Below are 27,500 nucleotides of genomic sequence, written 5' to 3'. Positions count from 1 at the left end.
TCTGGAGCCGTTACTCATCCGTGTGTCTCATCCGAAGGTGAGTAAATCACAGCTTTGTCCTTTAACACCATTACATTAGGGTTATGTGTGACTAGATATATGACGTGATATGATAATGATATACGATTAGAGCTGTTGGAGTCCTGCGTGTTAGTGCTGTATATAAACGTGTCGTATTACAGGTTTATTACCTGCCGATGTCTCTGGTTCCCAGTGTGCAGTATCTGACAGGAAGTCTCTCTCTGTCTCCTCTCCTGTGCACCACACTGACATCTGTAACACACACACACACACACACACACACACACACACACACACACTAGTACACGTTAAATGTACTTGTTAACGGTGCTTGCAAAGCAACATTATTACTATTGTGCCAGACAAAACTTCGGCGCGTAACTTGTCCCGCAGCTTTTGTCCTAGAATGACGTTTCAAATCCACCAGGAGAGGTGCTATGACTTTTATAAGCGATCCGAGTACCAGTACTTTTCTAAGTACCGGTACTTCCAGTACCGGGTCTCAAAATGGCCTTTTTTCCCATAGACTCCCATTATAAACTTTGGAGGTTTATAACTCGACCAGCTCCTTTAGGGTGATACGCTGAACAAAGGTTTAAATCGGTGTACCGACTGGCCTTTCGGTTGTCCCGCAGCCCCGCCCCCAAAATATGCAAAATCAAAAGATTTTTTACAACATGGACATGTGACATATCAAAACACTCACAACAATGAGGGGAACTTCCTCACGTGTATTTTGATGACATCACGTGATGTCACGTGAAAATAAAAAATTAGCACAACATGAACATGTGACATATCAAAACACTCAGCATAATGAGGAAAACTTCCTCAAGAGTATCCAGATGACGTCACACACTTGTCTCGACTAGCCTCCGGGATTTGCCACGTGCAAGCACCATTCACATTTTCTTCAGGAAATGTACGTTCTAGTTATATCTGCTGTTGTGTAATTATTGTGTAAGTATCACACAGCTTTGCCGTTTCTAGATGCTGTACCCTGAGACTTGTTTCTTTGTTGTTTCACAACACTAAAAATTTATAACTAGTAGTTTATTAAAACAACAAAAAAATGTACAATGTGTAGTTTTTATATTATAAAAAAATGGTTGCCACAATTGTCTAATTTCTGTTACATAAGAGGAATAAGAGACTCCTGATCTCCATCTAGAGTGATTCCTTACTTACTTATCTTAGAATTATGTCACAGATCAACAAATCCTCGATTAGATGTAACCGGGTTCATGTAATCCTTCATGTCGGTGCGACTCAGCATCCCATCGTTAAATGAAATGACCGTGTTAAACTCCTGCGATGTTCATTTCATTTTACTCACCGTGGAACTCTGGTTTGGACTTCCTGTTTCTTTCGTCTGTTGTAATAGTCGTTTTCCCTTCCTCCTCTTCGTCGTCTCCCATCTCGTCGTCCTCTCCTTCGCTGGCGAGACTCTGACAGCAGACACACGGAAGAGAAAGTCAGAGGTTTGTTATGAATAATATTCTGTGTGTTAGTGAATAAACACTACTGAGTTTCCCTCACCATGTCAGCACTGGGCTGGTATTTACGCAGCCAGCTGGTTTTGTACTGGGCCAGTTTCTGTCCCCTGTAGCGCACCGACGCCCAGCCGCAGCCCGACTTCTTGGCAGGGTTCACCAGACGCTTACAGTGTGTGGCCCATGCGCTCGGGGAGTTAAAGATCTGCCCCGTTTCCACCCAGCGGATCTTCCCATCAGTCAGCAGGTCACCCACAAAGTTCTTCCCCTGCAAGAAAAGACAACAAAGATACTTTAAGACATTTCTATGATACGTAACATTTCTATGATACGTGACGTTTCTGTGATACGTGACGATTCTATGATACGTGACGTTTCTGATACGTGACATTTCTATGATACGTAACATGTCTATGATACGTAACGTTTCTATGATACGTGACGTTTCTATGATACGTGACGTTTCTATGATACGTGACGTTTCTATGATACGTGACATTTCTATGATACGTAACATGTCTATGATACGTAACGTTTCTATGATACGTGACGTTTCTATGATATGTAACATTTCTATGATATGTGACATTTCTATGATACGTGACGTTTCTATGATACGTGACGTTTCTATGATACGTGACGTTTCAATGATACGTGACATTTCTGTGATACGTGACGTTTCTGTGATACGTGACGCTTCTATGATACGTGACGTTTCTATGATACGTGACGATTCTATGATACGTGACGTTTCTATGATACGTGACGTTTCTATGATACGTGACATTTCTATGATACAGTACATGACGTTTCTATGATACGTGACGTTTCTATGATACAGTACATGACGTTTCTATGATACGTGACGTTTATATGATACAGTACATGACGTTTCTGTGATACGTGACCTGCACAATATTTAAAAAACACTGCAATAAAAAGAAGCTGTACATCATAAAAGTGTTAGCTTTCACCCTCAGTGGCTAGTTAGCTGCATTCTTATGAACACTGTTCATATTAAACATCATTAAAGACGACGATAGACGATGATAGATTGTGTATACATCAGTACCAGGTAGTGTATGGACAGGACGGCGTCTCCCGGCTCCACCAAGCCGTCTTTCAGCAGCACGCGTAGTGTGATTCCCCTCCGAGTCAGAACCGATCCCCGTCCTGACGACACCCGCAGCTCGGCTTCCTCTCCTCCACTCAACTCTTCATCATCTTCATCAACTCCTTCATCCACTAGCTGAGGAGATGATGGAGGTTCAGAACCTGAGGAGCCAAAACACGTCTTTATGTTGAGTTAAGTGTTGAGTTAAGTTAAATGTGTGTATTAAAGAAGCAGAACAAGGAAACACTTGAACACGCTCGAGACTTTAAAGTTGTGTACTAAAACTCTAATCAACTCTAATCCCAATCAACTGATCCAAACTCTAATCGACTCTGATCCAAACTCTATTCGACTCTGATCCACTTTCTAATCGACTCTTCTCCAAACTCTATTCGACTCTGATCCAAACTCTAAGTGACTCTGATCCACTTTCTATTCGACTCTGATCCAAACTCTATTCGACTCTGATCCACTTTCTATTCGACTCTGATCCAAACACTAATCGACTCTGATCCAAACTCTGATCGATCCTTCAGGCCATGATCCAGAAATCGTCCATCATCTTTAAGGACCTTGTTAAACCTGGCTTGTGTGTCATTTTAATGAAGATTCATTGAGACTGTAATCACATCATCAATCAGTGAGTTTCACTAAACGTCGCTTTAAAGTGACGTGTTTCCTTCCATCACATCATCAGTCACTGAATAACTGGATGTGGATCTGACTCACTTACACAAATCATTCACATTAAACAGTGTGTGTGATTAAACAGTGTGTGTGATTAAACCCCGAGTGTGTGTGTGTGATTAAACAGTGTGTGTGATTAAACAGTGTGTGTGTGATTAAACAGTGTGTGTATGATTAAACAGTGTGTGTGATTAAACCCAGAGTGTGTGTGTGATTAAACCGTGTGTGTGTGATTAAAACAGTGTGTGTGATTAAACAGTGTGTGTGATTAAACCCTGAGTGTGTGATTAAACAGAGTGTGTGTGATTAAACCCTGAGTGTGTGTGTGTGATTAAACAATGTGTGTGATTAAACAGTGTGTGTGATTAAACCCCGAGTGTGTGTGTGATTAAACCCCGTGTGTGTGTGTGATTAAACAGTGTGCGTGATTAAACCCCGAGTGTGTGTGTGATTAAACAGAGTGTGTGTGATTAAACCCCGAGTGTGTGTGATTAAACAGAGTGTGTGTGATTAAACCCCGAGTGTGTGTGATTAAACTGAGTGTGTGTGATTAAACCCCGAGTGTGTGTGATTAAACTGAGTGTGTGATTAAACCCCGAGTGTGTGTGTGATTAAACAGAGTGTGTGTGTGATTAAACCCCGAGTGTGTGTGTGATTAAACAGAGTGTGTGTGATTAAACCCCGAGTGTGTGTGATTAAACCCCGAGTGGGTGTGTGATTAAACAAAGTGTGTGTGATTAAACCCCGAGTGTGTGTGTGATTAAACAGAGTGTGCGTGATTAAACCCCGAGTGTGTGTGTGATTAAACAGAGTGTGTGTGATTAAACCCCGAGTGTGTGTGTGTGATTAAACAGAGTGTGTGTGATTAAACCCCGAGTGTGTGTGTGATTAAACAGAGTGTGTGTGATTAAACCCCGAGTGTGTGTGTGATTAAACAGAGTGTGTGTGATTAAACCCCGAGTGTGTGTGTGTGATTAAACAGAGTGTGTGTGATTAAACCTCGAGTGTGTGTGTGATTAAACAGTGTGTGTGATTAAACCCCGAGTGTGTGTGTGTGATTAAACAGAGTGTGTGTGATTAAACCCCGAGTGTGTGTGTGATTAAACAGTGTGTGTGATTAAACCCCGAGTGTGTGTGTGATTAAACAGTGTGTGTGATTAAACCCCGAGTGTGTGTGATTAAACGGAGTGTGTGTGATTAAACCCCGAGTGTGTGTGTGATTAAACGGAGTGTGTGTGATTAAACCCCGAGTGTGTGTGATTAAACAGAGTGTGTGTGATTAAACCCCGAGTGTGTGTGATGCTCTTCTCTCTGCAACGGAAGCAAAAGCAAAGCAGTCCGTTATAAAGCCAGATGTTTAATAACCAAGTGTTAGGATGTTAATGTTACTGCTCATTGTGTCCACACTGGCTTTATACACCTGCTATAACCCTACATAACCTTTAATACCGAAGACACAGCGAGTCTTTGTGCAGTGACAGATAAAGAAATCACACTTTATTCCTCGATCCCTGATGTGTTTATGTATAAATAACTGATGCTCCTGTTGTTCTCATCTCATCTTTGTTCTTCGAGGCCTCTTGGGTTTTTAATGTCACTCACATTTTACCAAACAAACAGAAATCTCGGTGTTTATTCTCACCCATTTCACCCAATCCGTCGCCTTTATTTGCCAGGTCTCCGATTATAATGTTGTTTTTTCTCCCACGTTTCCCGTCTGTGGTGAAGCTGTTACTCTAATACAAAGCCACGGGCCGCGTCCCAAACCGCACACGCACACTAGGTCACTAAGTAGTCAACGTTTTGCGACACTGCCCACAACGGTAGCTTCCGGTTTGGAACGTAGCCATGGCTACCGTTAGTGCTGCGTTATTACGGCGTTGCAGTTGTTTTAGTGCGTAAAGGTGCGGTTTAATAAGGCGAAATTAATATAAAAAATGTAATTGTTAAACCTATTGATCTTGTATAAAAGCAAATGTTATTCTTTTGTTTATTTGATAACCTCCTTCCCTCCCCTTTATCTATTCCCACATATTTATACCCTTTCGTTTCGGAACTGACGATTCGACACGCTCTGATTCAAACACAATACTTACAGTGGTCTAATCTTAATATTAGAATCGATTTGAGTTTATTATAACTTATATCTCCTGCGTGTGAGATTTTATTGTCTGGTTAACAGCGAGCGCTTTACTAGTCGAGTTGGATAAACATTCTGTTTGGTGCGTATAATAGGAAGCTTACGGTAAAGCGCAATCACCTGCTGGACATAATTCAACCACTAGATGGCGACAAAACGACATTTTCATAAATCACTAACCGCTTTACCAAGTGTTTATTTAGGCTCTTAAAATATACGTTTGACTTTTATAATGCTTATTCCAGTAGGACTGTGTGTAAATGGTAATGTAAATGTACATTTTTCTTTCCATAAATAAATACAATTTCAATCATAAGCTTGTCATGATCATGATCTTATGTCTGTATTAAAATATATTGGGACACTTTTTTATGGCGTCGCCTTAAACATAACCAGACAATAATATTAGCTGATGGGCGGGGTTTTGTTGATTATTCCCTCCTGTCAAGGCTCACCTGTGGACCAGGACACACCCACACACACACACACACACACACGTCTATACATCAGCGCAGGTGTATTAACGTGTCATTACGAGTTGTTGTGCAGCAAAGTGTGTGTGCGTGCGTTAAAGTTCCTGACGTGACCATGGCGCAGACGAGACGCGCGCCGCGGAATAAATCCCAGTTACCCCCCTGTTACTACGAGGGATTTCTGGAAAAGAGGTCGTTTAAAGATAAAGTGAGTTTCTTCTCTAATGAATGCATTCAGGCTTATTGTACATTTCGTGACAGAAGCTGCAGCTCCATTAAATCAACTTTATTTAGATTTAATTTTATCACTTAATCAAATCTATTCTCTGAATTCTCTAAATTAAAATCTAAAACATCTGGATATCAGCTGTACTTAAACATCTGGATATCAGCTGTACTTAAACATCTGGATATCAGCTGTACTTAAACATCTGGATATCAGCTGTATATCCATTACAAAGGACTGCAAAATATTTAGGGTGATTTTCAGGACCCTGTTTGTTCTGGTTTGATTTCAGTTCGATTCGATTTTATTAGAAGTTTGAACAAAATTCGAATCAAAATAAAATTCTGAATCATAAACAATTTGCATTTTTTGATATTGGAACAAATTGGGACATTTGAACAAAGGAAATCAGTACAAAAAAATGTCTATAAACAGGTTTATATTGTAAACGAAATGTTCTACAGTAAATAACAGATACATTCATAAAAAGAATTTGAGGTAAAGAGAAAAGTGTTTGAGGACTTAATGATCATAATGACAGTCCTGGAGGTTTCGTGGTTAAACAAATCATCTGCTGAAAATAAGGCACAAAAACATTCTGTTCGAACCTGGACATTAAAAACTTAGTGTATATTAGAATAGAACTAAAGGGCGTCTTTCTGATGTCGATGATTACAGACGAATTAATCTGGAATTCTTCACTTCATTTATTCTAAACTCTTTTATCGAATACGTTTCTCTTTTTCACAGCTTTCCTTATCACTATCACAGAGGTCACAGTCACCTGAATCACCTCAGATTTGCTCGTTAGGGATAAATACAAACACATTCAAATATAACTAATATTAATCTTGAACTATTGTATTTTATTAATCTTTATATTGTTCTTTATATTAATCTTTTGTTTTGTGTCCATGTTCCGTAAAGCTGCTTTGTGATGATGTTGATTGTTAAAAGCTCTATAGAAATAAACTTGAATTGAATTTGAATAAAAAACCTCATTCGGGTTGGTTACAGGCTGATGCATTATGTGTTCGGATACCTTCTGGTAGGTATTAATCCCTGCCTACCAGGAACACCACAGTGGTTCTGGAGATGCTCTCACCTAGACGTCTAGACTAGCTCTGGTCAGAGCCACTCAGATCCTAATGCATGATCCTTTTTCTGCCTCCAATGCATCAGCTGTGAAAACTGACTGTTCACATGCTGTCTAACATTCACACCATTTAACAGGTGCCACTGTAACGAGATAATCAGCGTAATTCACTTCTGTCAGTTTGGGTTAATGGTGTGTGTGTGTGTGTGTGTGTGTGTGTGTTGTGTATGTGTTTCAGTAATAATCAGAACGATCAGCACATAGACTACATAGTAACCGAGAAAATACTTTTAATCAGATTACAGTCGTTTCGGTGCTTATTAACCAGCATGATTTTTATTTTTAAAGCAGTTTGTGTAGAAGAACAAATGCAGGGATCAAAACGAAACTAATAACCGGGTCTGGTTTCTGTAAACGAGGCATCATTTCTTGTTGTTACAGTAAATTATAAACATCTAAAGGAGCAAGGGTTACTACAATATTCCTGCATTCACACACCCGATAGAGCTCATGAACGAGACTGAGAACATTTACATGGAGCTTTTGTGCAGATACTTTGGACTTTGAACTGGGTGGAGCAGCAGTCAGGTGATTTGTAGTTAGTGTGCAGTTTGTGTCTGTAAATGATGAGTGACGGTAAATAATCATCGGTTAGATGGTTTCTGAATTAAAGATCTTGCACTTCCTCATATCTGCTTCACAGATTCACAGTTTTAAAGCTCAGCTATTTTGATTTTTATGTAAAAATCCATGAAGATCATTGTTTGTGATGATTTGAAGATACAAACTGGCCTCAAAATCAGCTCATTAACCTAATTAAGGAGTAACATAGTAGGCTGTGTGTTGCTTGTGCTACATACTGTATGTTGGCTATGAGGCATTATAAGGAATCGTAATGCTACATTAAATGTGATATAGCAAGATTTTCTTGAATCACTTGTATTCTTCACATATCGGGGTAGTGTCCAAAAGATATTGCAAAAGATATGTCCAGAGAACATCCCCAAAAAAAAAGGGAAAGAATCTGAATCAGATCACAAAGACCTTTAACGGAGCATGTAAAGGTTTACATCCGCCGCACACTTCCGTAGTCTACAGACTGACAGACATTACGGTTCGTCTGTATAGTGCCTTAATGTTCCTCCTGTATGTCACATCATCTACAAATCAGCACAGCATTAATGATGCAAAGTATGAGTTTTTTTTTTCAGGCCTATTGTTTACACGAGAGTCTCGACCTCACGAGTTCCTCTTGATAAAGTGACTAATATCCCTGACAGAGTCGCAGTCCAGCATCCACTGTCACGAGTCACATAGAGAACTGGTTTAACAAGCAAATGTCCCTCACAAACACACAAACACACACGCACACACACACATAAACACACGCACACACACAAACACACACACACAAACACACACGCACACACACATAAACACGCACACACACACACATAAACACACGCACACACACACACAAACACACACAAACAAACACACAAACACACACACGCACACACATAAACACACACACACACACACATAAACACACGCACACACACACAAACACACACACGCACGCACACACACAAACACACACAAACACACACACAAACACACACACACACACAGACACATCCATTACCCACATGCTCACACAAACACATAAACACACAAACCCTACTTCTCATAAGAGAAGCCAAACCTGGAACTTGTTTGTGTATTTAACACTTGGATAAAAGTGTATGAACTTTCAACTGTTTAGGCCAGCGGTGTCCGATCTTATCCCACCGGAAAGGGCCGGTGTGGGTGCAGGTTTTCATTCCAACCAAGCAGAAGCCACACCTGATTCCACCTGTTTAATCAGTTGTTTCAGTATAGACTCTGGTGTGGCTTCTGCTTGGTTGGAATGAAAACCTGCACCACACCGGCCCTTTCCTGTGGGATAAGATCGGACACCGCAGGTTTAGGTTATTAAATTATTTAGCATTGTGTTTAGTATTGTGTTTAGTATTGTGTTTAATGTAGTGATTAGCATTGTGATTAGCATTGTGTTTAGGGTTAGCGGAGGAATAAGTCCCATAGCTTTGATTTAAAGCCTCATGTAAACAAAAGTAGATTAAAACTCTATTCTGTCTATCTGTGTTTTTGAGCATCCAGGACAAAACATTACTAATTAGGTAAAGTGGGCGGGGCTTCCAGAGAGTGTCAGTAAATAAGAGTTGAAAACACCTCCTGTCATTTGGCTCATCTGATGTAGGGTTTCTTTTTTTTTCTTTTTTCTTTGTTTTACATATTTCTGAGTATCTTTCTGAGTATCTGAGTAATTCTGAGTATCTTCTACACCCTGCATTTCCTTCATATCAGACAGTTCTTCAGTTCATCCCTGTGGAGAAACACTCACCACGCAGGTTTCCTTTTGAAGTGAAAACCTTAGGAAGATAAAAGTCCTTAATTGTTCAGAAAAAACTAAATATTTTTTGGCTCTATTGATTAGAGAAATTTACACCACTTATGTTCACGCATACAGTGATTCAGTCACTGTACTATGAAGTCATCAGTAATCACCCCTACAACTGGTTGCTATAGGGGGGGAAGTCGTGGCCTAATGCTTAGAGAGTTTGACTCCTAACCCTAAGGTTGTGGGTTCGAGTCTCGGGCCAGCAATACCACGACTGAGGTGCCCTTGAGCAAGGCACCGAACCCCCCCCACCTGCTCCCCGGGCGCCGCAGCATAAATGGCTGCCCACTGCTCTGGGTGTATGTTCACGGTGTGTGTGTGTTTACTGCTGAGTGTGTACACTTTGGATGGGTTAAACGCAGAGAACAAATTCTGAGTATGGGTCACCGTACTTAGCCGTATGTCACGTCACTTTCACTATTTTTTTACTATAGTAACAACTTTAGGTGGCAGGTTTTTTTGCCACTAAAATTCCTCAGTGTTTATCTGCATCATCTCATATGAAATGGAGAAGCAGAGTGTTTGTGTGTATGTGTGTGTGTTAAGAATTTACACTTTGCACTTTGTTAAGAATCATGTGACCTGTACTGTCCACTCCCGTTGGTAGTCGCTGGTAGTTGCTTTTCATTTACATAAACCTTGCTCTACTTTGCCAGGCCCCTGACACGCCAGATTTCAGCAGCTCTGTTTGATAATGAATGATGACTTGGTTGCCCCCAAGTCAATGTATGAGTGATAATCACCCCAGGCAGAAGTCAGTTTGCTAACAGCAGACACTGTCGTTACAGTATTATAAAAAGAATTCTTAGTGACAGCAGAAATATTTAAAGCGTCCCAAAATCATAAAGTGCAAGGCTGTTTTTTTTCACACAAGACTCATCAAACATGGCAGTGTGTTACCAAGGTTTTAGTCCCACCTGTCTGTGTCCGACACCATTTTTAATTAAATAAATATTTAAAACTTTTTTTTTAATTATTATTATTTTTAAGGTAATATGTAAAAACATAGGGGGGTTACGGTGGCTTAGTGGTTATCACGTTTGCCTCACACCTCCAGGGTTGGGGGTTCGATTCCCGCCTCCGCCTTGTGTGTGTGGAGTTTGCATGTTCTCCCCGTGCCTCGGGGGTTTCCTCCGGGTACTCCGGTTTCCTCCCCCGGTCCAAAGACATGCATGGTAGGTTGATTGGCATCTCTGGAAAATTGTCCGTAGTATGTGATTGTGTGAGTGAATGAGAGTGTGTGTGTGCCCTGTGATGGGTTGGCACTCCGTCCAGGGTGTATCCTGCCTTGATGCCCGATGACGCCTGAGATAGGCACAGGCTCCCCGTGACCCGAGGTAGTTTGGATAAGCGGTAGAAGATGAATGAATGAATGAATGAATGAATGTAAAAACATGCTGTCACTTTGTAAATGATCGATGGTTTGTTGATCTACGGATTAATACCATGACGGAACAGAAGCTGCCACCGAATTCAGAAGGAAAGTGTGTCAGTGATTTGTGGTGTCTCAGGAATGTTCCTGATACATGACGATGTTTTGTTATTCATGAAGAATCTTTCACGATGAACTCGTTCAAGGTTCAGCTTTCGGCCGAGAGAAAGGCAGAGCCTGTTTTCGTCTACATAAACAGGATTCTCCATCATTCCATTCATTCCTCAAACCTGTTCAGCCGTTTCAGCTGCTATAACTTATTACTTCTTAGCATCTGAATGTGAGGCATTAACCAAGCAGGAAAAACACATCCATGCATCAACAGTTTTAACTTTTAAACTACTTTTGCAACTAAAGAGAACCTGAACTCAAAACCAGCCGCTAAAAAAATTTTCTTTTTTTATTTAGCAAATAAAGAACAAAAATTGTCATAAATAAAAAGCTAAAATAAAAATAAAATTGATAAATACTAACTTTTTCAAAAAGCTAATTTCCCTAATAATCGGGTTGCATGGTGCAGTGAGCCAACATGGAGGACGTGATGAAGAGCTGGTGAAAATGTGTGCTGTTAGTAAGCGAGCGTGAGGAGATTTACTTTACGCTGAATCAAATAAATATTTCATTGACAATATTCCAACTTTTTCATGTGGAGTTAAAGTGTCTGCATACAGTCAAGGCACGCAAGCGGCCAATAAGGAATCTAACTAGCTAGGTTAGTAAGCTAGCTGATTCTAGCTATTTTGTCATGGTTACAGTTTTATTTTTTTTATTATAGCATTACACTTTAAACATATACACACTCCTAATAAATATGATGGTGTGTCAGATAAATGTGTTCAGCTGAAAGGAAACATTTTGCTTTTTATTTTTGTTATTAGATTAGTCGCAAGTTTTGGACTTCTTTGTGTGGACGCTGTCTATTCTTCTACAACAACGGCAAGGACAATAATGTAAGTTTTTTTTTGTTGTTTTTGTTCCCCATTGTACAAAAGCATTTTATGCCGTCTAACGTGTATGTGTGTACGTGTGAGAGCAGTATGTGGAAAAGCTGGACCTATCAAACTTCATCTCCCTGACTGACGACTGCAGTCACGATCGCAAACTGGACGCAGCAAGATTCCATCTGCGCTTACAAGACGATGACATCTACCTGACGGTAAGAGTGTCGGCTTTCATCTGCCAAAGAAGATTTAAATTGTTCTTGTTATTAAATTTAAAGGTTACACCGAATTATGTGATCGGGTGAGACGATATATCAAATCTTCTCAGGGAATTTATTTCTCTGAAATAATCTTCTCAGTTCTCTGAAATACGGAAGATGGAATTAATTTACTGAGATCCAAACAGTAAACAGTTATCAAACACTGATTTATTCCCCACTGTCATTCTGTACAGTTAACACACTATCAAACTTAATGCGTAACATTCAGTAATTAAGTTCAGCGTTTTATTGTTAATGTTAATGTTTCAGGCTCCAAGTCTAGAAGCTCGTGAGCTGTGGAAAGGCTTCATCTTCTCTGTAGTTAAGGTCAGTAAAGCTTTTTTCTGTTCATTTCCCAGTATACCAGTGTTCAGACATTATAACCTGCATTGGTTTATTCTCTTCTTCCTATTGGCTGAAACACCTGCATAGGTTTATCCCCTTATTCCTATTGGCTGAAACACCTGCATAGGTTTATCCCCTTATTCCTATTGGCTGAAGCACCTGCATAGGTTTATCCCCTAATTCCTATTGGCTGAAACACCTACATAGGTTTACTCTTCCTCCCTTATTGGCTGAAACACCTGCATAGGTTTATCTCCTTCTTCCTATTGGCTGATTTGCTAGCATACGTTCAAACTAGCCAGTATAGCAGTCCAGAGTATTGCTCTTGCATGATTGGACAGAATAAATTCAGACGTCTCATCTCATTGGCCAATAAGCGGGAGTGACCTCATATTCTCCCTCTCTTGTCACAAAAGCTTGAGGTTTCTGTTCCTCTTGGCTTCGTATTTCTGTAATCAGCTCATATACTAATTTGGCTTCCTCCTTTTACCTCTATTAATGTTTCAGATCATCATTCCTGTCCTCATTGGCTGACAGTTCAGCCTCCTGTCATTACAACACAGTAGGCTAATATATACACAGAATTATAAAATATTTACAGAAAATTGCCCAATATCCCAGCACAAGTTAAGACTCTTAAGGTTTGACACTTATAAAATAACCCTCCTGTCTCTACTCCAGCTTTCTTCTGATCCATCGCACTTTCACGTGTCGGCTGCTTGCAGCATTTACAGTAAACAGAGCCTGAAATAAAAAAAAATATTTTCATGCATACACACACACACACACACACACACGTAACACAAGGTCAATGCAAATCATTTCATTATTCCTTTTTTCTGTGTGAATTCTGCATACTTAGTTTGCACTACATCATGAGATGAACTCATTTACATAGATATGTGATTTAGATTTCACATAGATTTCCTGTGTCCTCAAGCTTCAAAATCTTTTCATCAGACGCTTCTGATCAGCGCCTAATTACTGTAAACATGTGGTTTGTTTTGCCGTCATCGCTAAGTGAATCACTGGGCATTTGTTTGTTATGGAAGTACCTTTCATTTTTGTCTTTCGCTTTCCTGCCAGCTGTTATCCTGAGAAACCCTGACTAGGTTGTTTGTCATGACAAAGAACATAGATAGTGAATGAGGGTTTAATTGCAGATGTTTGTGTCTCACAGCTGGAAGTGCCCATGTCTCTCAACCTGCTGCCTGGTCAGATTCACATGCTGAGGGAAGCTGTGGACAAAGAGATCGAGAGGCTCAGAGAAATTCACGAAAAATCTGCGTCTGCACAAGCTTCTATAACAGTAGCTACGACAGAACCAGACAATTACCTGCCCGTAGTGTTCGAAATGCCAGCGTAAGTTCAGACTCTGTCTTTAATGAATTGATACAGGAGTAGATTCAGGCTCCTTGGCTAATTCTGTGATATGCTAGTGTAAAAATTCAGACTCCTGCCCTTATTGGCCAGAAAGCAAGAGTGTGTTCAGACTCTTTAAGTGGGTTGATGTAGCTCTTAAGGTTTTGACTAGCCAATAATCCAAACGGAATTTAATTTGGTTCCTGTAGCTTTTAGCCATTACTCCAGGACCAGTTTAGTCTCCTTTGATTCTCCATTATTCTAGCACAAGTTCACAAGTTCTAAATGACACTAACATCACACTGATATCTCACACACTCCTCTTCAGACTCTTGTTTCAAACGACTGATATTCTACATATGGGTTCAGACTCCTGTTAATTTATTATTCATCAATAAATCAGCAAGTTTAGACCCTTGTTCTATAACCAAGCTCATGTACAGAGTTTGTATGTATGGGCCAGTGTGCTAGAGTGTAAGAGATTTAGAGTCCTGAGTGAGTCTAAAAATGAAAGTTCAGAAAGTCCAAACTTCATAGATCAGGAAACTGTCACCAATAGTTAAACCACTCAAATGCTGAGTTCAGACTCTTGAGATTCTTGGCTGATGTATTTATTATTATTCCTGGCATCTACTGGCTAAGACTCCAGCATGACTGACAGGCTGATATTCTCATTCTGTGGCATGATGTGTGCTTCAGTGACACAGCGGTGTGTTTTGTGCTTGGTTCTGTAGGTGTTTTCAAAGAACGTTGCGAGAAGACGCTGAGATCCTTTTGGAAAAACACAAAGATAAAGGAAACTTGCTGCTCAGACCCGGCAGAGACGGAAACTCTTTTGCTGTTACTACGAGGCAGGAGTTTGACGGGTAACACACACACACACACATAAACACACACACACACATATGCACACACAGGTATGTATATGTATATTTAGACCCATGCATGCATACCCGTATACTCACGCTTAAAGATTTTTAATAGACTTTACACAGAAAAAACTCTTGTCGCTTTTAAAATAAACCCATTTAGAAAACAACCATAATAAGAGACAGATGGAATCATGCAGACAGACAAGTTTGGAGATGTAAGGTGTGTTGCGTAAACGTTAGGTGGACATGTCCTGTTTACCCTCGGCTATGTGTTATTGGTGTTAATACTACACCTTGTGATGAGTGACAATGAAAGGTATGAAGCGTTGAAATGCTACGTCCTTTTTTTTACTCCTTTCTTATTTTGTAGGCCGGTTTTCCGACATTACCGAGTGACACGGGTCCCTACCGGAGGATTTTCCATCGCTCTCGACAATCCAGTGAGTAGGACAATGTTAGAAAGAACATTTCATACAATCGTACAGTGATTCATAACACAGACTTATGCTGAAGCTGTTCACTGTCTTTGGCTCATATTCAGCTTTTTTCCAGTACAAGGTACTTTCCAGTACAAGGAAGTAATGAGTCTCTGGAAAATCATAAACCTGATTAATGATCAGTCAGGAACTTAGATAACACACATTCTTGTGTGTGTGTGTGTGTGTGTGTGTGTGTGTGTGTATGTGTGTGTGTCATATGCAAGTAATAGCTTAACCACTTTTCTAAAGCTGTTACCATTTAGATTTATTACAACCCATGCAAACTGAGATAAAGAGCAAGCAGACTTTTTGATTGGTGCAGTGTTATAATGTTGCCGCAGATAAGTAGACTTTATTATCCTTATACAATAACAGGTAAGAGTAGTGAAAAATAAGTCAGTAGGTAAGATCCAGATCCAGGAGACCAAGAGACGTGGCAGGTTTACAATACAGTAACCAGCAGAGAGCCACAGCGGTGTTGAATGCTGGATTCTGATTGGTCAGAAGCTGTGGGTTCATTTTCTGGTTTATATTAATGCGCTCGATATAACACATTATCGTTTCCATAGTAACTAATCACACAAAGGACGAGCCACTTAAACAAATTAAAAATGTTCTTTTAAATTAAAATATGTTAGCATTGGCCAGTGGTCGTAGTGACACGCTTCAACTTTGTCACTGATTACTTTCCTGTTACAGCATTTCCTGTAGTGTTTTTTTTCCTTACACATATAACTACCAGGGGGGCACGGTGGCTTAGTGGTTAGCACGTTCGCCTCACACCTCCAGGGTTAGGGGTTCGATTCCCGCCTCCGCCTTGTGTGTGTGGAGTTTGCATGTTCTCCCCGTGCCTCGGGGGTTTCCTCCGGGTACTCTGGTTTCCTCCCCCGGTCCAAAGACATGCATGGTAGGTTGATTGGCATCTCTGGAAAATTGTCCGTAGTGTGTGATTGCGTGAGTGAATGAGAGTGTGTGTGTGTGTGCCCTGTGATGGGTTGGCACTCCGTCCAGGGTGTATCCTGCCTTGATGCCCGATGACGCCTGAGATAGGCACAGGCTCCCCGTGACCCGAGGTAGTTCGGATAAGCGGTAGAAGATGAATGAATGAATATAACTACCACAGAATATAAGTTTTAACGTTCAGCTGGTGTTTATCTCTGTTTTTGTTTTCTTTTCTGTTTTTGTCTTTTTTGTTTTTTTGAGAAAGAATCAAACACTTCGCGCATTTGTTGCAGATTTCTTGCACCTCACTGCATGATGTGATAAACTATCTGATGGAGAAGACAGGAGGAGCTTTCAAGCCCTTGATTCTAGAGCACACATACGAAGAAAGCATTGGTAAGAAGACAAGTTCAAATGAAATTGACAGATGTGGAGATGTCACGCTTGCCTGTCTTCAAAACTTTCACAAACACATTACTACCTTACCACATTACCCTACTATACTAGAGGTGCTATATTAATAGAAATGATCCAAAAATACAAAAAAAAAACAGTTATTTTATTTCCTCACAAATGTTTGTATGTTCAGAGTAAATGTTGATATCAAACCCATTTCTGTTCTCTGAGATGCTCCGAGTGTTTGTTCATCTAAAAAGCAGCTCAGATTTCTCTTCAACACTAAAATTCAGCGTAAGATCGTCAACAGAGGGAAAAACACACTAAAACACTGACTCACTTTAGATCAGACTCAAGTCCATTTCTGTTCCACTGCTCATAGTATTACCCCACACATAACTATAAAGTCTAATGTCATTAATCAGACCTTTAAATAGTCTCTTAACAAGGAAGCAGTTTGGGAATATCGCACACATTTCCTTCAACACAACACACCCAGGCCTGTTACTACTCGCCCTTGTGTGTGAATCTTATTGTATTTTCGGTATGTCACTGACCTATATTAAACATTGTGACCGTGTGTAAAAAAGGTAGAGGGAAGCTGAATGAAAGTAAAATAATAGAATAAATCAGTCTAAAAAATAGAATATATCAGTCTATCAAGATGAATAATAGATGCTAATTATAACCTGGCCAGTGTTTCTGTTATATATTATAATTGTTAAGCTAATGTTAGCTAATTTGAATGAGAAAGTGGGGTTACTGCGGTACACAGTATAGTGTTTTCAGTTTAATGTTAACAGTTTCTTAACACTGTAACTGTGTGTGTGCATATGTATATGTGTGTGTACTGTATATGTGTGTGTGTTGTGAGCGTGCTCAATAATGCCTATACTTTTTTTTTATACAATAATGCCTTAATTTTTTTCTGTTAGTGTATGTAGAAGACAATAAGGAGAATGGAGAGAAGAGTGTATGCTGTGCATCCAGCAGCCCTGTGACCCCCAAAGTCCCCCCCAAACCAGGTATCACACACACACACACACACACACACACACACACACAAATACTACATATTTAAATATACACAAGCACATAATAAAACATTAACAATAACATCATCTTTCAGCTCCAAGGAAGAAATGTTCTGATCCAAAAGAGAACATCTACCTGAACTCCTCAGGTCAGTTTGTGTGCGTGCGTGTAAAGTGTGTATACAGTGTGTGTGTGTAAATTGTATTAAGAGTCTGTGTAAAGTGTGTGTGTGTGTGTGTGTGTGTGTGCGTGTGTAAAGTGTGTGTAGAGTGTGTGTGTGTGTGCATGTAAAGTGTGTGTGTGCATGCAAAGTGTGGCTGTGTGGGCCTGTAAGGTGTGTGAGTAAAGTATGTGTAGAGTGTGTGTAAAGTGTGTGTAAAGTGTGTGTGTATGTATTTCAGATGAGGATGATGATGAGAAAGAAGCATACGTCTCGCCTATTGTCTCGTCTCAGGCCCCAGGTAAAAAGTCTGCTTTTTTCTATAAATATTTAGTCAACAAAGGTGAAATTAGGGCTAATCACAGCACTGCTAACTCGTGGAAAATTAGGACTGAGAAATTTCATGAAAGCTCATGAAATCTAAGACTTTAGACTTTAGATGTAGCAAACCTAGCTATTTTTTACACACTACAATAATTAGCTGAATGTTAGCTATTTTGCTGTGGAAAGGAAAAGACAAATATTCTGTTAACTGTTGTTTTAAAACTGGTAGCCTGGGCTGCTAGCAAACTTAATGATTTACACAGTAATATTCAATAATATTTAGCCTGATACTAGCTATCTGCTTCTGCTACACACTGTATAACAATTAGCCTAATGTTAGCTAGTTTTCGAACTTTCCTGGCTGCTGGTATCATTTCTTTATGCAATAGCTAGCATATTATCAGCAAACATGTTAGCAAACATGGCTTTAACTAATATTAATGGTAACCATTTAAAATCTATCACTGTGAGGAGTATAAATAAATTAAACCTTTCTGAGGTGAGTTTCTTTTAGTAAGGGTTTCCAGTGGTGATGTTAGCTAACATGGCTACTTTTTAAACGGATACAACTGTCTAGTCAGTGTCATGTTAGCTAGTTTGCTACTTTATTGACCACTAGTTTAAACCCAGTACAGTAATGTAGTTCATAGTAGCTAGTTTGCTAGTGAGCTTTGTTACTGGTTTTAAAATGATTCTAGCTAAATTGTGAGTTAATCTGGTTAATAGTTAGCCCAGTTATCCAGCTTGTAAGGTATCCTGGTTACTGGTTTAAATGGCACAGTATAATAGCTCTTAATGTTAGGTAGCTTGCTATATACAATAGATATTTGCTAACTCACTAAGAGAAAACATAGCTACTTGCATCATTTAGCAGCAATAAGACAATATACTAGTTAGCATTTTCTTTTAATTTCTAGGAATGTTAAGTTTAACTAACTATTTAGAGCTAGCTGGAAGCTAGTTAGCGTGACATTGCAAACATTGGGTCTTGACATTACAGTCAGCAAGAAGATAGCATTAGCTTGGTTGTCTAGCAAACCTGTTAGCTTTAGGTAAACATTGGGATGATATGCAAACATAAAGACAAATTTAGCTTGAATTCATCTTGTTGGTCACAGAGACAAATTCAGAAGAAAATACAGAAAAAGGTGGAAGAAAAGTGGTGTAAGATGTTTTAGATGATTATGTGAAACATTGTCGTGTTGTTCACAGTGAGAACTTTGCCACATCAGACGTCCATGCCTGACCTACAGATAGGTCCGGGTAAGTGACCTGAGTCTTACCCTTTTTTATTTTTTTTAATCATCATTGTATTGTAGTGTAGATCTTACAATATTTCTGAGCTACTTAGCGTGCTTAGTGTTGCTAGCTAATTAACTAGCTACTCAGGAGCTTAGACCATAAAAATAGCCACTGAATCTGTTTATGTTTGGTCCTGATTTACAAAAAAGAAAAAGCTCCAGAAAGAAAAAGCCACATGTTGATGAAATCTTGAAATCTTGCAGGCGGAGCTTTGCTTCCACCATCGACACGCCCACGCAGTGCCACAGTGACCATGGAAACAAAGCCGAAACGGTCGACCCCACCGAAGGCTGTCCCCGAAGGTCTTTCTATGAGTATGGAAGAACTTCTTTATTTATAACAGAGAACAGACATGTGTGTGACTCTAGGTGACTTTCCAGAACTCTTAAAGGGGCAAAATGTGGGAATTTAATGCCCTCTGCTGTCTGGGAGGTGAACTGCAATTACAAAACACCAGCTTTCCAAACAGCAGCTTTAAATTTTGTTTTTTCCTTTTTATGGAACACGCAGTGTTTTTTTAAATGACATTTTTTAGAGAGCTAGAAAACCCACAAGGTTAACAATCCAAACTCGAAATTAATATTTAATTAAAAGGTTAAACTTGCTAATGATTTCATTAATTATTCGTTAGTCACAATAATGTTTCATTGTATTACTCACTCTTTATGAGCTTATTACAACATTTTTATTTAAATTATTATCTTATTTTAGGTAAATTAGAGTTTTATACATCAGATTAATAATTCATAAAAAGCACCGATGTAAATTATAATATGATAATATTAGTCTTTCTTTAAGTCTGGATTAAAAATGACATGAACAGGAAGTGGAGAATGTTAAAAACTGTTTTTGCTCCTTCACAGGTTTTGATGAAGAGCTAAGGCAGAAATTACTGAGGAGATGTGTTCTTTGTGAAAAGTGACCTTTGACCCCTGGCCAACCAGCAAATATGAAGGAGCCATTTAGTGAAAATGTCTGCAGAATTGAGCCAAGAATGTACGATTGTTGGAGACTAATGAGCTGTGTGTGTGTGTGTGTGTGTGTGTGTGTGTGTGTGTGTGAGAGTGTGCGTGTTGTCCAGCTGGCTGGATGCTCTGAAGCATCTTGAAGATTGACAGTTCATTGATCCCACAGTTTAGTTTTTTTTATTTTCTTTGGACCAGTACTCAGTGTAAATCAGGTAAAAGTGTCTCCTTGCCACATTACCGTCTATGTTTAACATCTGTTCTGACAGTAAATCAGTGTATAGCATTTTATTTGCTAATCAAAATCTTCTGTATAGCATTATTGCTAACCTTTTTCCTCCTCTCCTGTGTTATGTCTTCTTTATAACCGAGTGTATTCTTAACAGTATTCTACTTTCGAGTAAATAAGCGACGTACGTGGCTTCAGTGACTAATCCACATTTGTTTGTATTTGTAATAGATGGTGTACATTTAGCACAATAAAGTCTATCATTTTTCAAACTGAAAGAATTTCTATCTTTGCTCTTATATACAATTCTGTGAAATGCACAAGAATGAAAACAAATAAACACAAATGCTGTAAATGTAAATGTAAATAAATAAATAAATAAATAAATAAATAAAGGTTTGCTTGGTGGAATTTTCTCCTGAATGAGCCTTGACTGCGTTCTGGATTCTGATTGGTCAAAAGGAAGACGTTGCGACGTTCATACGAATATGCTGGCTTTAATACAAACTCGTTGCTATAGCAACAGACACAGACTCGACACAGTGACGTATTTTGTCATTAATTTTAAAAGAGAGAAAGAAAAGATGAAAGAATGACTGCTAGCGTTACACACAGGGTTTGTCTGTCTCTTAGCTAATTAGCTAAATACTGTAACTAAACAAGTAGCTAGCTGCTAATGCTAATTGCATTCATACAGTATTCTAAATGATGGTATAAAAATATTACCGTGGTAGATAAACTTATCTGATCGCTAGCTCAAAGCTGTACAGAGTCTTTAAAACGTAAACACCCAAGCACAAACGTCCGTCTTAGTGTTTTATTACGTTGCGCAGAATTACACTTGGCAGTCTGTTATATAATACTACAGTTTCGGCAGAAAAGCATTAATGGTTTATATACAGAGATATACAGCAATCTGCAGTAGAGTGTGAGTGAGAATTAAAAAAACACAACGTCTCGGTGTTCAGGCGGCAGAGCGTCATATTTAAGTCTATTGTCTCTGTGCACATAATCAGAAATACATGATAAAACATTGTAAATATTTGTGGAGGTAACTGGAATGGCCTGTTTTTGTCTTTACACTTCTGCGGGCAACAAAAACAAGTACGAAATGTTCGCCATTATTGGAAAAAAGGCAGCAATACACTATGGTACATCATCATCATCATCATCATCATACACACACACGGCTCGTATTTTCACTCCACACGGACGTCTGCTGGCACAATAACGTCTGTATTCTACAAGAAGCGTTTTAATACTAGCATTCATTTAAGTTTTTGTGCTAAACTGTCTCTGAATATAACATTTTACTTAAGAAGCATTCAGAATTACAATTAGACCCCGATGATCAAGGACATTCAGTGTGAAACCGCGTTTAAACAAAGACAAGACAGAATGGGATCCATTAAAAGAAAAAAAATCTATAGAATATTTTGGTTTGCTATGAGGTGGCATTCAGGCTGTTATATAGTATCACTCACACACCTGCAAAATACTCTTACAAATGATATAATACGCTCTCATACTCACATTTATCTTTCATACGCACATAAAATTGTATGTGAGAGCATTTGTTTAAAATGTGTGCCCATAAATTGTTCTCGCATTCACAAAAAAACAAGTTCACAATTTTATCTTATATATTAAACAAGTGCCCACAAATTTTTTTTTTTTTTTTTTTTACCTTCTCACACACACAAACACCCAACAAAAAAGGCACTCACATTCACAAATTGACCACGAATATGTGCTCTCACACTGACAAAAAGATTTACAATTAGGCTAAACCTCAGATATTAAACACAAAACACTCACACTGAATTTCACCCCAAAAAAATGCACTCACATTCACTCACAAAATGCTCTCGCATTCACAAAAACACCAACATTCACTCATAAAATGCTCTTACATTTACACACTCATATTCAATCATAAAATAACCCGCATTCACACAAACACCTACATTTACTCACACATAAACTCCACATTCTTTAAGAAAGCGCTTTCTCATTCACACTAACATAACATTCACTCATAAAATACTCTCACATTCACGATTTAACCCACAAACCTTTGTCAATTTATCTCACACATTTTTGTGTGAGAACATGTCAAATCTTAAACAGCCTAAATGTCACCTCACCTTTGTCGTGAGAAACACAAGAGCATTTGACAGAACTGTAATTAAGCTGCACTGTAATTAGTCACACTGCTGTGTGGACGTCTGCGTTCATGGATGAAATGAGAAGGCTGAAAGGCACAAAGCGCTGGAGCTTCTTTATTCTTTATTCTCTCCATTTCCAGACACCGGGGTGAAAACTTGGGTACATCCCGCGGCCTCCAAGAGCCTGAGTGACAGGCAACAGTTCTACAAAGCAGTGGAGGAAGACGAGTGGAGGATGGCGAGTGGAGGTCTAGGTAAGGCTGGCGTTGGAGCTGCTGGCGTTGCTGCTCCTTTTCTGGCCACACTGCACTATGGTGGGAACCTGCAGACCTGTCTGAACCGAGAAGCTCCCGTTCCACACCTACACACGGTAGCATGAAATGTTAATACTTAACATCTTTAACACATTGGTTATGAACTAAAATATCTTCAACCTAGAAATATAACCACATTAAAATCATGTGAAATGAGCGTGAAAGGTTTCAGAGTACAAACCACAGAGTTCCAGGAACCTGGTGAGGAACTAGCTGCATTCTCAAAACCAAAAATATCTGCTACTTCATTCCACGTTATTAGGGCCCGAGCACTGAATGGTGCGAAGCCCTATTGTTTTTGCTCAGGAGTATTATTTGCGGTGAACTTTTAAATACTCCTCCTAGGGAATTCATGCGATTGACATCAAACGTTGTGAACATGATGCCGAGACATTGCACTCCACTCATGACGCAGGGATATTGGAGATGCGAAATTGCGAACGGATTTTTGATATCTAAAACACTGTTGCCATGGCATCGTGTCAAATTTTACTTTTATTTTAGGCATATTTAAGGCTTTTGGCATGCTTAGATTAACTTAGATGTATGACACATACATCCCATTTGTCGGCTGTTAAGTGTGGACAAAAAGGTCAGACAAAGGTGTGTCTCTTAAGTGGCTCACTAGCGCCCCCGTTTGTCTAAAATGTGGGGTTTCATTTACCTACAGTCCCCAAATGGGTCAGTAACAACATAAAATAGTCCACTGATATTTACCCACTTGCCCACCGTGCATTGTTTTCTGGGAGGCACCGTATAGCGATAAACAAACGTGCGTAATAATTAGTATTATTCTTGTTATTATTTTGAATGGAATAAGCACTGAAGACAATTACAAGCTCTGGAAAAGGAACTAAAAGGTTCCTGGAACTAATAACATGATATATATATATATATGTATATGTATATATATATATATAAAATGCTAATGAATAATCAGCAACAATTTGCTGAAGTTAACTGTATTATTATTAGAAATGTTAGGGTTTTTGGATTGCATATCTTATTTATTTATTATAATATTTTATATATTAATACAAAGTGTCTTTGCAAATCGTTACAGATGCGTTTCTCAAACCAAAACAAACCGTCTGAAAACAAGACGTCACTCAGACACTTGGCTTTTTATGGCATCAAGTTGCATGACATCATTACAGTACGTGACATTTCACACAATCACACACAGATACCTAAAGATAGTTTCCCTGAGACGGATTAACAGCAGCTTACCATAAAAGCTGGAATAACCGGCTGCTGGAACTTGGTCCTAAAGGTATGCAGGAGTGTCTTGGTTTTGGCGTTGTAGAAAGACAACGTGCCTGGAAGGTAAAAAGGACAGACAAACAAAAAAAAAAGCACAACTATATTTCGTAAGGGGAAATTCATTTGACGCAGGAATTGCACAATAAAAGATAAGGTGGTATGTAGATTGTGGAAAAAAAAACCCTCCACCTGCACAAAGTGTAGGTAAATAAGAGCAACATACAAGAGGAAGAAAACAATATTATTTGTTTTCTTCCTCTTTTATGTTGCTCTTAGTTACCTAAAGCAATCTGAAAATACATATTTCTAAATATATTTAAGATATCTTAAAAAAAAAAATAGTAGTAGTAGTAGTAGTGCTGTAAATCTAGCTTTCTTTTCGCAAAATAATGATAAAAAGAATTTTATTGTCTTTTTTTTGAATGCTTTATTAATCAGTACTGCATTTCTTTTCCAGTTTATTAGGGTAATTCTACCCTTTAATTCACTTCATACAACTAACCGGTTTCTTTTACTTACAGATAAAATGTCACTTTTCTCTAACTAGAAGTCCTTTATTAAGTCTTTATTAACAATAAGCCCAGTTTCCATATTGTAAAAAATAATATATAATAATATCTTATACTTTAGTAAATTATACTCTTACTAGATTATTACTATTATTAATACTATTACAGATACTCGGTCCATCTTGGTAAGACATCTGGTACTGACACGTGACCAGATTCGAGATTTAAGGATGTGATTATTTTTGTATAAAGACACAGGGGATTTATTTGAAGAACATTAATGCAATTTCTCTCTCTTGAACTTAAGACATTACCCAGAAGGCACAAAGTGTAAACTCTTCTTTACAGATCTTTCTCTGACACTGGAGACTCCTTTCATAAAACGATCCATAAAATAAACACACTGTACTATAGGAACGATAACTTCTTAGAACAAGTGCATTAATAATAATAATAATAATAATAATAATAATAATAATAATAATAATAATAATAAACAGAATGTTGGCTTCTACAAAGCCAACATAATAATAATAATAATAATAATAATAATAATAAACAGAATGTTGGCTTCTACAAAGCCAACATAATAATAATAATAATATCGTCTGCTGTTAATGAAACTTAAATCAAACAGTCTGATCAATCGGAATCTGCAATTCATCCTCACTCCTAGTTCTGAAATGCGAGTCTATCCGTGGTGTCCTCACCATCGTCGTAGTTGCAGTAGATGCCCATGCGCTCGGGGATGGGACACTCCAACGTGCGGGCCTTGTTGTTGTGCTTGGCGCTGAGGTTCTGCTGCAGCCAGTTGTTGAGATGGATGCACCAGGAGGCGCTGCTCTTCCCGAGCTGATCGAATCGGCCGAGAGAGCGCAGTGCCACGCCCGCGGCAAAGGCCTTGCTCTCTTTATCGAACCGAACCTCCCAGTAGTGATGCCCTGAATCGATTATGGTGTCACCTGCGGGTGAGAAACCACAGTGAGATTTTCATCATGTTACGTAAAAAGAATCATTTTCTTCTTTATCCACTAAAGCCCAAGAACAAAGAATGCAGTGAACTCTAAATGACATTATTTCGCCATCTACTCACCCAGGACGGTGTAGGACTCGGCCGTGAAGCGGTCTCGACCCACCCGTGCTGACGGCGCTCTCTTTGGTGACATCATGGCCGTCCTGTGGAGACATTAACACACGTGAGCAGTGCACGCAGCCCGAGGCACGTATTCCCTAAAGCACAAATCACCTCCAAATACGATAAACAAAACATTCATTCATTCACTCATTTTCTACCGTTTATCCGAACTTATCGGGTCACGGGGTGCCTGTGCCTATCTCAGGCGTTTACTCACGCAATCACACACTACGGACAATTTTCCAGAGATGCCAATCAACCTACCATGCATGTCTTTGGACCGGGGGAGGAAACCGGAGTACCCGGAGGAAACCCCCGAGGCACGGGGAGAACATGCAAACTCCACACACACAAGGCGGAGGTGGGAATCGAACCCCCAACCCTGGAGGTGTGAGGCGAACGTGCTAACCACTAAGACACCGTGACCCTTCAACATTAACACATATGAATAAAATTATTAAATCTCCCTAAAAAAGGCCTTGAATAAAGAAGCTAATAAAACTTCTGAAATATTTTTTCCCTTCTTATTCTTCTCTTTTCCTTCTCATCCATCTTTTCCTCAACACCAAAGCCACACCCCCTTCAATGGGACTGAAGCACAGAAGCCACACCCCCTTCTCTGGGACTGGAACACCAAAGCCACACCCCCTTCACTAAGACTGAAGCATAGAAGCCACACCCCCTTCACTGGGATTGAAGCACCGAAGCCACACCCCTTCACAGAGACTGAATCACATAAGCCACACCCCCTTCTCTGGGACTGAATTACCAAAGCCACACCCAGTTCACTAAGACTAAAGCACAGAAGCCACACCCCCTTCAATGGGACTGGAACACCAAAGCCACGCCCCCTTTACTAAGACTGAAGATTCTGATTGGTACAGGAGGAGTGGGCCGGACCTGGCCGGAGAGTGCATAGGAGAGCCGGTCCTGTTCTTTTCCTTGCGGATGTCCTGGATGGCCGTTTTCCCACCGCTGCTGTCCCACTCCACACTCAGGTCCTCTACCTTTAGGTTCTGGTGAGCCGAACCCGAGTCCAGCTTAAACACAAACGCTGGAGCGAAAAGGAGAAACAGATCAAAATAAAAAAAATTTAAAAAAAGGCTAAAAAATACAGAAATATTTGCTGCATAATGATGAAGAAGTGGAATAAAGTTTACAGTAACATTTTGCAAACTCGGAAAAGAAATACAGTGATGTCATTAATAAACTTGTAGTTTATTCATTTATTAGTCTCTGTTATTAAAAGTATATAAAATAAATACTGTTTTCCAAATTCTAAAATAAAAATTCATTTTATTTCATAAATTTTTTGTTTATTTTGTCTTTCACTTTTTATTTTAAGCTACTTTGAGG

General features: G+C 39.2%; 3 protein-coding genes across 4 annotated transcripts in view; 1 reads left to right on the top strand and 2 right to left on the bottom strand.

The window, feature by feature from the left end:
• Positions 1–5,114, bottom strand: part of mpnd (MPN domain containing) — a 10,282-nt gene extending 5,168 nt beyond the window's left edge. Inside the window, exons 1-5 of the mRNA XM_060882280.1 lie at positions 4,958–5,114; positions 2,587–2,789; positions 1,561–1,782; positions 1,358–1,469; positions 192–273 (exon numbers count right to left, since the gene is read on the bottom strand). Coding sequence (XP_060738263.1) covers positions 192–273; positions 1,358–1,469; positions 1,561–1,782; positions 2,587–2,789; positions 4,958–4,961 — 623 coding nt within the window. The 5' untranslated portion in view covers positions 4,962–5,114. The remainder of the gene's footprint in view (positions 1–191; positions 274–1,357; positions 1,470–1,560; positions 1,783–2,586; positions 2,790–4,957) is intronic.
• Positions 5,115–5,973: 859 nt separating this feature from the next.
• On the top strand, positions 5,974–21,036 carry stap2b (signal transducing adaptor family member 2b). 2 transcript variants are annotated; one of them, XM_060880953.1, is made up of 14 exons: positions 5,974–6,136; positions 12,022–12,093; positions 12,180–12,299; positions 12,615–12,671; positions 13,870–14,051; positions 14,786–14,917; positions 15,294–15,363; positions 16,638–16,740; positions 17,685–17,765; positions 17,870–17,923; positions 18,177–18,236; positions 19,472–19,522; positions 19,765–19,875; positions 20,425–21,036. In XM_060880953.1, the coding sequence occupies exons 1-14, from the start codon at positions 6,044–6,046 to the stop codon at positions 20,481–20,483; spliced, it is 1,245 nt and encodes a 414-aa protein (XP_060736936.1). In that variant the 5' UTR covers positions 5,974–6,043; the 3' UTR covers positions 20,484–21,036. The 2 variants fall into 2 exon arrangements, with proteins under 2 accessions (XP_060736936.1, XP_060736935.1); XM_060880952.1 differs by having other exon boundaries at positions 5,975–6,136; positions 17,676–17,765.
• A 522-nt stretch (positions 21,037–21,558) lies between these two features.
• Positions 21,559–27,500, bottom strand: part of fsd1 (fibronectin type III and SPRY domain containing 1) — a 14,787-nt gene continuing 8,845 nt past the window's right edge. Inside the window, exons 9-13 of the mRNA XM_060880949.1 lie at positions 27,045–27,198; positions 26,103–26,185; positions 25,720–25,971; positions 24,468–24,556; positions 21,559–23,284 (exon numbers count right to left, since the gene is read on the bottom strand). Of these exons, the coding sequence (XP_060736932.1) occupies positions 23,174–23,284; positions 24,468–24,556; positions 25,720–25,971; positions 26,103–26,185; positions 27,045–27,198 (689 nt within the window). The 3' untranslated portion in view covers positions 21,559–23,173. The remainder of the gene's footprint in view (positions 23,285–24,467; positions 24,557–25,719; positions 25,972–26,102; positions 26,186–27,044; positions 27,199–27,500) is intronic.

Source organism: Tachysurus vachellii, chromosome 11 (assembly GCF_030014155.1).
Source record: "Tachysurus vachellii isolate PV-2020 chromosome 11, HZAU_Pvac_v1, whole genome shotgun sequence".
NCBI classification, from domain to species: Eukaryota; Metazoa; Chordata; class Actinopteri; order Siluriformes; family Bagridae; genus Tachysurus; species Tachysurus vachellii.
The sequence above is the reverse complement of the archived record's forward strand: the minus strand, read 5'-3'. Positions and strand labels throughout refer to the sequence as shown.

Excerpts from the sequence above, each read along its gene's own strand:
- stap2b (XM_060880952.1), top strand. The coding sequence starts at position 6,044 with ATGGCGCAGACGAGACGCGCGCCGCGGAATAAATCCCAGTTACCCCCC. Across the intron at positions 18,237-19,471 it reads TGTCTCGTCTCAGGCCCCAG|TGAGAACTTTGCCACATCAG; the intron begins GTAAAAAGTCTG and ends TGTTGTTCACAG. Across the intron at positions 19,523-19,764 it reads TGACCTACAGATAGGTCCGG|GCGGAGCTTTGCTTCCACCA; the intron begins GTAAGTGACCTG and ends GAAATCTTGCAG.